A 10,589-nucleotide genomic window follows, 5' to 3' on the forward strand; every position below is an offset into this window, starting at 1 on the left:
GTACAGGTTGTAGCTAGACCATCCCCGCTGGTCTCTGTACACTATGAGAAGTCGGAGGGTCCAGGTGGGGGAGAGATGGCCTTGGGTCAGGGCTATCCAGGGGAGCACTGGGGTCTAACCTTGATGCTTATAAGAACAGGCTGGAGGCCCGGGGCAAAGGGAGAGGGACCAGAGCAAATGGTCCTGGATGCAAAGAGCACCAGGGAACTTCAGCCTTACACAAAGGAGAGTCAATAAGATCAAAAGTAAATCTGTTTGGCATCTGATGGATTCTGCTCCATGGGACAGTATGGGCACTTCAACCTGAGGGGACGGGAAGGAGAGCAGTAATGTCAGAACAACTGGTTCCTTAACGCAGGCTCTCAGCCATAAAAATATAAGCCAATGGCTTATTCAAAAGACATAACTTACTGAAAATGTACTTATCAAAGTGATAATTCATCTAGAAGAGACATTTTATATTCCCTTAAAAAAGATATACAATGTGTATAGGTGTAGTGATATGTCTGTGGAGTAAACCCCTGTCCAATTCACTTCCTGTTTGGTTTATTAGGCTGAACCCACCCTTCTAAGTGTTGAAGTTCAACCAGTTCCACAGAGGGGAAGCATGAGTAGCAGGAAAGGCTGAAAGGAATCTTGTTGTCATACTTTAAGACCTGATGTTTCTTCAAAATAGTTTCAGAAAAAGCAAGGACTAAAACAAAACTTCTGCTTTGATAGCACGAGGGAAGGTGCTGATCAACTGCCACACACTTTTTAATCAACCAAGTTACATTCCAGACTTACTTCCCAGCATTGGTGAGTTTGTTGAGGGCATCTCTGGAGATGACGTGGCCACAAATGAGCTTCATGGGAGGATTGCTCTCCGAGGTCTGCTGCCGGAGTATGGGACAGGCGAACACAGAGTGGTACCAGCATTTCTTCCCCAGGTCAATTTCAATCTACAGGCGCAAAAAAGATGCACACATTGAGTAATAGAAATTGATATTAAGTGTCATTACTGAGCAGGGATTGAAAACTCAGAAAGAGCTTACGGGCAGCTCATCCTTGTGTGTCCAGACACCACTGCACTGTCTCTGTTCTATCACCTGCTTGATGTTCATCAGCACAGGCAAGGCCATACAGCCAGATGCAAAGCTAGAGAGAAGTACACATATTTTAAATGACACAATATTATTGTGGTTCCGATACACAATACACATTGGCTTTAATAAGATCTGTGACCCTGAGCAACTGCAATGTCTGAACTTGTAGAAAACATTAAAAAGGTACTGTAACTCAAGCATAGTGCGTTGTTGCAAGTGTGTTTCTAACCTAACACTGAGAGGGGACTCTACAGAGAGTCCCAGCAAGGCGCAGGCATCCCTGGTGAAGATGTTACAGATCTCGGCCCACTGGTTTGTCTCCAGTAGAGTGCGGTAAGGAGAGTTCTCGATACCATGACGCAAGTAAACCAGACTGCCCATTAAAATCTGGATATCTGCAGGAATAAAGAAGACAAATGAAAATTTACAAAACTTTAGGGTACATGGGTGGAAAAGATGGCCAGTCTAAAGGAAGATATGGGAGGGATCAACCCAATATGTCACAATCTCATCACTGTACTGGCAAGAGGGCAAAAAATTCCATCTCCTTGATAACCTCCATCATCAACTCCTCTCTCTCCACCGGCATTCCCCTTCACTGAAGGTTGCCATAATCAGACCAACTCTGAAAAAACTTAATTTAGATTCTACTGACCAAAACAACTACCGGCGTATTTCCAATTTACTATTCATCTCAAAAATCTTTGCATCTCAACTCCAGAGCTACCTTGATAACAATAATCTCTTTGAACAATTCTAATCTGGCTTTTGTCCCAAACATAGCACAGAAAAAGCCCGGGTTAAGATCACCAATGACCTCCTTCATGCAGCTGACTCTGGTCTACTCTCTATCCTCATCCTCCTTGACCTCACCGCAGCCTTTGATACTATATCCCCCATCAGCTCCTCATGGATCGTCTGGCTAGCATTGGAGTTGGGGGCACTGTGTATCAGTGGTTTGCTTCCTACCTTACAGACAGGACACATTTTGTACAAATTCAGAATTACCTGTCATAAAGTTTGATAGTTTCTCATAGAGTTCCACAGGGTTCAGTGTTGGGGCCACTCCTGTTTATTATGCATCTCCTCACTCTTGGCAACATCTTCCAGCACTATGATATCCATGTCTACTGCTATGCTGATGATATGCAGCTTAAGCCTACTTCCGCTCTCCCCTCCAGTACCCTTACTGCTTGTCCCCATGATATACAGATATGGATGACTAACAATTATCTGAAATTCAATAGTAGTAAAACTAAATCTACACTCTCAAAACCTAATATTTGCTCACTCCCCATTCTTGGAGCCACCATACCTGTCTCCACTCAGGCGAAGAGCCTTAGCCTTAATGTTATCCTAGATCAGACATGGGCAAATGGCAACCCGTGAGCCACATTCGGCACCCTGTCCTCACCTAGTACGGCCCGCAGGTCAAGTTCAAAATATCAATAAATTGTTGGTTTCACAGGTGTTGGAAGCAAGCGGACCATTTGACCACATTTGAACCGGATTCCAATTGTAATGATACTGTCCACTGATACAAAACACAAGAGGCCTGTAGCCAAGCAACTGCTTGCACATGGTCTCGTCTTGGTCTCGGTGGACCTCTTCTGCAACAACACGCAACGAGGAGAGACATGAGTGGCAAAAAAAGATAACTTGACCTAGAGAACTGTGTCTTCCAGGCAAGATGGGAAACAGAATATCTTTTTACAGAATTCAAAGGCAAACCTATGTGTTTAGTGTGCCTGCAAACAAAATCAGCCATAAAGGATTTCAACTTGAGTTGCCACTACAATACCACGCACAAAGACAAATATGACATGTACACTGGAGGTACCAAAGCCACTGTCATTACTGACCTTAAAGGAAAAATACACTGACAGCAGAGCCTTTTTACCAAAGCCACGTCTACACAGGGGTCCTCTCTCAGGGCGTCTTATGCTGTTTCCCTTGAGCTTGCTAAAGCAAAGAAGCCCTTGTCAGATGGCGAAACTGAAGCTTTGTGCAGTAGAGATGACTAAAGCTTTTGGAGATAACATGACTAAGAACTTTGAAATGGTCTCTCTGTCCCGTTGTACAGTGACTCGAAAAATTCTTGACATTCAAAATAATGTTAAGGGAAAGCTAAAACAAGTCATGCATGACTGCAAGTACTTCTCCTTGGCGTTGGATTAACAGTACAGATGTGATGGATGTTAGCCAGCTTCTCATTTACACAAGAGCCACTGACAGTTCATTTCAAGTGTTACCGATGATGCACCATCAATGCGAGGAAGACGTACTGGATTCACCGGGCTCCTCCAACACAGCGGCATTAACTGTCTAATATTGCACTGCATCACTGCAGGTGGGTAACATTATTGCTAGCCAACTATTAACATATGATTACAAAGACATGTAGGTCAGGTGAATCAGCCATACTAAATTGTCCCTAGGTGTGATTGTGTTGGCCCTGTGATGGACTGGCGGCCTGTCTAGGGTGTCTTCCTGCCTGCCGCCCAATGACTGCTGGGATAGGCTCCAGCATCCCGTGACCCCACTTGGGATAAGTGGATTGGATAATGGATGGATGGATCAATGTGGGATTTCTTTGTGAGAATTTCTATCATAGGCTAAATCCCATTTCATTTTTATCTTACAGGAGGCCCTCTGTGCCAAGATGATGAACTTCAGCCATATCATGGATTTAGTAACCAAGGTTACCAATCTCATTCGAAGGGGAAACAGTTCTCTCAATCATTGGAAGTTGTCAATCATAGGAACTTCATCCACAAAGTTGCCTTTGTGGGTGAAGTGAGTGCCGCTTAGATGCACACTGAGATCAGACGGATGAGTCATGGGAAGTGCTTGCACAGGTTTTTTGCGCTGCGCACTGAAATCCCAGTGTTTTTGGAGGGCAGCATTCGATGCGACACAAGTGCTTACTGCAGTAAACTCAAGGATACAGATTTTCTCTGCGACATGGCCTTCCTTGCGGATATTACCTCATATCTTAATCGCTTTAATATGCAGTTGCAGGAAAGAGGCCAAACTGTGTTGGCTCTCTATGCACACATGAACGCATTTAAGTGTAAATTAGCCCTGTTCAAAGAAGGCTTTTCATCCGACCATCCAAATTTGGCACACTTTCCCGCCTGTGAAGAGATGCGCAAAGATGTCCCCGAATGTGAGAAAACATTTCTCAAGTACAGAGCAGATATAGAAACACTGCAGCAGCAGTTAAAGGCACACTTTCAAGATTTCCACACCATGCAGCCACAAACTGCATTATTCACTGACCCCCTGTCTGCTGCTGTCAGTGAGCAACTCCGAGAGTTGCAGCTTGAACTTTGCGAACTGCAGTCAGGCCCCTTCTTTCAAGCAAAGCGCAATGAGAGAGGAATTTCATTTTAGAGACTACTACCCGAGTCCTGCTTCCCACTCCTCAGGGATTTTGCACTCTCAATGACCAGCATGTTTAGGAGCACTTAACGTCTGCAAGAGCAGCTACTCAACAATGAAGCACATCAAGTCAAAACAGAGAAACAGGCTGACAGATGAAACTCTGTTCCAGCTCATGCAGATTGGATGCACAAACATTGACACTGACATTCAGTCTATTGTACGTCAGCAGGAGAGGCCACAAGTATCTCATTAAGACAGAACTTTATACTGATCCACCTGTGGATGAGTTTCAATGGCTTTCAATGGCTTCATCAGTGTATGAATGGGTATGTGAACGGGTGAATGTGAGGCATACATGGTAAAAAAGCACTTTGAGTGGTCGGTAGACTAGAAAAACGCTATATAAAATGCAGTTCACTTACCATTTTGAGCTAAATGCTTGTTTATTTGAAACATGTCATGGAATGGGAGTAGAAATGCACTACAAACACAAATATTAGTTGTTGCACTTAGTGTGAATGTTAACTTTTGTACCATTATTGAATGATTTTTGAGACTCCATTGCACTGGAATAATGGTATATCACTCGGGAATGTGGACGTTTTGTTTCTGTGTTAAGCTCATTAACACTAGAACGACCAGGATTTCACTCCTACCTCCGACCATGGGCAGTCAAACTGACGGCCAGTTTTTAAACTCTATATTCTGTCAAGATAAATACCCAGTTGAAATGTTAATGCATTGCATATGTTAGTATGTCTGTTAGAAAATGACTGACACCAAAATTAAAATTTTAACAACTATAATACTATTTTTAAACAATTTAAACTTCAGAGAGACATGGTCGAACTTGAATAGCAAAATTGAAAAAGTGAAAATATTACCTGAAAAACAAAATGGAAAACATATATTGCTAATCTAACAAACGTAACAAGGCCTATAAAACGTGAAATGTAAAAAAATAAGAACTGAAAATAAATATTGAAACAGTCCCAAACAACGACCGGAACTTAAAAACTACTAGAACGACCATGGGCCGTCAAAATGACCGCCCACGGTTTTTAAACTCTATATTCTGTCAAGATAAATACCCAGTTGAGATATTAATGCATTACATATGTATGTAATGCATTAGTATGTCTGTTAAGAAATGACTGACTCCAAAATTAAAATGTTAACAACTTTAGTACTATTTTTCAAACAATTTAAAATGGCCGCTGTCAAACACCTGTAAATACTGCAACACCTTGATGGTAGTCATGGTGCGTCTGAAATGGCGGCTGTAACCAGATATGTTGGCAATAATCAAAAATCAAGTTTAGACTACTCCTCTGCACTGGAAAACGCTAGTTTTTTCTTCTAGGACAGAGCAATGACCTTCGCAAAGGAAATTATGTGACCAACACAAGTCGTAAATAGTGTCATGATGCGCACGATCACGCGCAAATTACGTGCAGTCATCTTGACCGTTCATGGTTGTTTTAGGTAGATCTTATCATAACCTTTTTTTTGTGCAATTGATCTAAAACTCATTTTAATACAAATATATGCAATTTTAGGAGCATTCAGGGAGCGGCAGGTCTTTTTTTTTCTCTCTCTCTCTCGCGAAGTTATTAAACTTTGAAAATCCAAAATGGTCATACCGTCTTTGGTCGTTCTAGTGTTAAATAGAAATGTTGGTATAATAAAGTTTGATTACCAGTATATATTTTCTTCTTTTATCAAATTAGTAGCTATAATTGATTAAATGAGTGATGGGGTCACAGTATCCCACTGGTGGAGGTACACAGTCACAATCTGGCCCTCTGGTAGTGAGGATAAAATTTTTGTGGCCCTCTCTATCATCAAAGTTGCCCATCCCTGCCCTAGATAGTACCCTTTCCTTTTCTAGTCATATAAACAATGTCTCAAGGATTGCCTTTCTCCATCTGCGAAACATCTCCAGACTACGCCCTGTTTTAACACAACACTCCACGAAAGTCTTAGTCAATGCTTTGGTCAGATCACGCATTGACTACTGCAATGCAATCCTGGCAGGCATCCCCAACAAACTTATTCGCCGACTTCAACTCATCAAGAATTCTGCAGCATGGATTATTACACGTTCAAAGTCCACTGACCATGTTTCTCTCCTGCCATTTCAATTATACTGGCTTCCTGTGTCACAGCGGATAAATTTTAAAATTTTATTAACATTCAAAGTTTTTCATAATGTAGCCCCTGCTTATCTCACAGACCTCCTTCAGACTTAAACCCCATCTCGCTCCCTGAGGTTTTTACCAGCAGGTCTATTGGCACTACCAGCCATCAACCTCAGCACAATGGGTGCCAAAGCTTTCTCCTATGCTGCACCCAAACTCTGGAACTCCATTCCCCATCACATCCGCTTACTGGACTCCATTACAGAATTCAAAACTGCTCCTAAAACCCACCTTTTTAAACTCACTTTAACAGCATTAGCAGCATCAAATTCTTCTTTTTCTCCTGCGGATGTATGCTCCATTGCTTATTGTGTGTTTTATTGTGGTTTGCATTTGTGTTTTTACTGCTTTGTTTTGTTGTGTTTGATGTGAGGTGACCTTGAGTGTCATGAAAGGGGCCTTTAAAATGTTTATTATTATTATTATTATCTCATGCAAGACTCCCACTCAGCCTGACTATTTTGTTTACCTCTCTGGTGCTGAGAGGCAAAAGGCTGGAAATGTCTTGCGTACTGAAGAGCTTCCAGCTGATTGTTGATGCCCCCATTGAGCAGACTGATGAAGTACAAGCGGTGTAGCTTGAATTCCAGACTGCTGTTCAAGTCCAAAAGGCGCTGCCGATTCGTCACCGCCCATCTGAGAAGGCAAAGACATGAGCATGTCCAGAAAGTTATCTCAAAACTGCACAACACAATAAAATACTCAAGAGGGAGTTCTTTACTGTGGGTATTTATGATGATGTATTAAGAAGGCATATTAACGCATCAGCACTTATATACCTATCACAATAAATTCAGCCTCAAGGTTTTGATGGTCTTGTGTGTTCTGTGTTGTCTATTGGCTGATTTTTACTCGTTAAAGAGGTATGCATGCCTGGTGATAAAAGAAATCCAAGGCGAAAACAAGAAAGATTATTAACTAGCTCCTTGATTATCTAAATAGGTTGTATAGCATGATTAACCATTCTTTATGGTATATACAGTACAAGTAAAAAAAGATATCTGATCAAACAAATTGCTTAGTTCAGACTACCACTGTATAGTCATAAAAATTATAACTTCACTAAACTGCAGTGTCCCATTTTTCTTCTTATCTGCCAGTTTTCATCATGGAGAACAATACAGGTTACAATGTCACTTGATCAAAGTATTGAATGAGGAGCTAGAGGTAAAGGAAAACATAAAAATGAGAAGAAGAAACAAACATACTCTAGAGCTGGTCTGAGATCCTGCATCCTCAGAGCCTCCAGGATCCGGTTCAGCTCCAGGAAAGGCTGCTTCATACTCATATCTATGACTACTCCGGACTCCTGAAGCACAGACCCATACAGGATTTGAACAAACAGCAATTCCAATCATCGCCCTAGTACAGATGAGGCTCACAACAAAATTGTCTTCAGAACCATCAAAATGATTAACCTGACACAGATCCTCTGCTACGTTGAGCATCCCTTGTCTATACAGGTGCTCCACAATAGTCTCACTCAGATACTTTTGTCTCTCTGTGGAGTCCCACACTGTCTCTGCCACCACTGCGCTGACCTCTGCATCAAAATTCTGAAAACATAAAACAAGTCAAAATCACACACTAACATAAACAAAGACCAAAAAAAAAAAACCACACACAAAATGGGAATACATGTATGTGAAATGTAAAATGTGTGGATCATTGCGATAGCTTGCTCTTACCCTATCGATGGCTTTGCCCACTTTAGACACACTGCCGTGAATGTCCTTATGTCGGGAGGCCAGCATCTGTACTGTTTCTTTGATATTTTTACAACACTGTGCCATAGTTTGAGACAAGACGGATAAGTCTGCATCTTGTACGCCTGGAAAAGAAGTAGCGACAGTTTTCACTATGTATACCACAAAGTAGCTGTGAACTCCTCACACCAACTATGCACCAAGAAAAAAAGCACGCTTTTTTTTTTTTGAAGGAGTAAATGGCCAGAAATTGTTACAATGCTTAAAAATTATCCATCAAACACTTCTTGTCATTATGGTGAAATCTGTTCTGTCATCTCAAAAACAGTGGCTGCCATTACCAAAGGCAACAAGCTGTCCCCGTATCTCACAGACACTGCGCAGCAGCTCGTCTAGCCTCTCCTCCGACTGGTGACCATACATGACAAAACGATGGAGAACTTTCTCCAGCTCCCGCTCCACACAGGCACACTGCTCCATCGCTGCAGACCGGAACACGCATACACGGGACAACCAGCACGTAGACTCTATTAACAGACGGAAGTGCTCTTTTAGGTGGATCAGAGAATGTTAGTGTTTAAATCATTCTTACTAAATAAGTCAGCAGAGACGACTGAATAGAAGGCCTGTTTGGTGGTACAAAACAAAAACAAAAACGCAAGAGTGGAAATTACACTGAAGGAGAAGAAGAAAAAAAAGAGTTTTAACTTCTGGGGAAAATTGAAACCAGGTGGCCGCCCAAATAAGTTCATTCTTCATCGACCGAATTGCAAACATGATCTTAAAACAGTAACATTACCTTGGACCTTAAAAGACGAGCATCAACATCAAACATCTACAGCTGGATGAGTTTTCGAAGCGAACCATCTAGTCGAAGTGTTGTTGTTACGATGATTTAATTGCCCTTTGAAATCTGACACCTTCCTTTGTTTCATCGTGATATGGAGTCATGTTTAAAAAGTTTTACTGATCGATCACTGAGCCTGATGTAAATGCTGCCGTTATTCATCAAGGCCTTCGTTGTATCACACACAGTTGCCGACTTTATTTAGGTTAAGGCTGGCATATTTACTTGGGATCAAATTTCCGCCTTCCACTAAAAATAAGTTTCGATGTAAACTGCCCGTGGACACTGGAGCTACCTGTGGACAGACCCATTAGCATTCGCGTCGGTAGCACCCCTGATTATTATGCGCTGGCTAACAGTTAGCTTAAAGGCTATACGGAGCTTGATTAGCGCTAGCAAGCAGTAAGCTAACAGCTAAGGTGTTGAAAATGCCCCCCTCGCGAACATTAGCCTGATTTCCGTGGTCTTTGGGAAACGCATTACTAGGTCTTGTTGACTTGGACAGCCACCATGCGTGACAGGGTGCACCGCAGATGTTGCCACACATTTTGATTCGGTCAGTTACTTAAAAATCGAGTAGTCGTATTGCTAACGTAAACAAACAGCACCGCAGTCACTGGCTGGTCACAAAAGCCCACAGTCGTTAGCGGCTAGCGTTAATTAGTATACGTTAAGCAACTGCTGAGCGACAAGGCCCAAAATATTTTAAGGCAGAGTGACAACCACTTTGCCATCTTTGTTTTGCAATTTGGCGTCAGTTTACGGGTTTCTGGTTATTTAAATTAAATTCGAGATAAAAACATTTAAAATACACGCTTACCTATATTGCTAACCAGTTAGCAAGCGTTAGCGTTAGCCACTTGCCTGTTATGACAACAGTTCACCAGCAGTAGTCCTGGGTGCGGATCTTCCTGTGTAGCGTTTGGGCTTTAGATTTCACAATAAAAGTTGTTTCCCTTGATTCAACTGAGTTATGTGCGTCAGCGTTCAATATAGACCTGCAAAGAAATAACCTTACAGGAACAGAACACCAGATGGTAGTGAATACCAAGCTGCACAAGATGTGAGTGAGCATTGTTATCACATATCTGTATAATTCATTTATTGTTAAATATACTTTAGGTAAACAGACAGACACACACAGACGGACAGATACCTTATTGTCCTTGAGAATTTGCCATCACAACCTGCACTTTAAAAACCTGTACGTTTACCTCCATACTTTTTCTATATATATTTAAAGTGGCTTCAATTATGACTTATTTCATCAAGCAATGAAAACATTGGGTCCAGAGAAGATTTGTAAATTTAAATCAGAATTTGTTAGTGAATGCAAGTGACCTTAATTAATTTAATTTCCAAT

At 41.7% G+C, this 10,589-nt stretch overlaps 1 protein-coding gene across 2 annotated transcripts; it reads right to left on the bottom strand.

Annotated features, from left to right (window-relative positions):
- Positions 1-176: 176 nt before the first annotated feature.
- Positions 177-10,100, bottom strand: rmnd5b (required for meiotic nuclear division 5 homolog B). Of its 2 annotated transcripts, none has more exons than XM_056275331.1 (10): positions 10,047-10,100; positions 8,721-8,906; positions 8,362-8,504; positions 8,092-8,229; positions 7,882-7,982; positions 7,143-7,309; positions 1,315-1,480; positions 1,035-1,137; positions 787-941; positions 177-303 (listed from the first exon to the last, which is right to left on the bottom strand). In XM_056275331.1, exons 2-10 carry the CDS (start codon positions 8,857-8,859, stop codon positions 240-242), a joined length of 1,176 nt encoding a protein of 391 aa, XP_056131306.1. In that variant the 5' UTR covers positions 8,860-8,906; positions 10,047-10,100; the 3' UTR covers positions 177-239. The 2 variants fall into 2 exon arrangements, with proteins under 2 accessions (XP_056131306.1, XP_056131312.1); XM_056275337.1 differs by lacking the exon at positions 10,047-10,100 and adding an exon at positions 9,179-9,198.
- Positions 10,101-10,589: the final 489 nt, after the last annotated feature.

The sequence above is a fragment of the Lampris incognitus genome, chromosome 1 (genome assembly GCF_029633865.1).
Source record: "Lampris incognitus isolate fLamInc1 chromosome 1, fLamInc1.hap2, whole genome shotgun sequence".
Lineage (NCBI taxonomy): Eukaryota > Metazoa > Chordata > Actinopteri > Lampriformes > Lampridae > Lampris > Lampris incognitus.

Coding starts and splice junctions, on each gene's coding strand:
- rmnd5b (XM_056275331.1), bottom strand. CDS start 8,859: ATGGAGCAGTGTGCCTGTGTGGAGCGGGAGCTGGAGAAAGTTCTCCAT. Junction 8,505..8,720: donor GGGACAGCTTGTTGCCTTTG/GTAATGGCAGCC, acceptor CTTCTTTTCCAG/GCGTACAAGATGCAGACTTA. Junction 7,310..7,881: donor GATCTCAGACCAGCTCTAGA/GTATGTTTGTTT, acceptor TTGCCTTCTCAG/ATGGGCGGTGACGAATCGGC.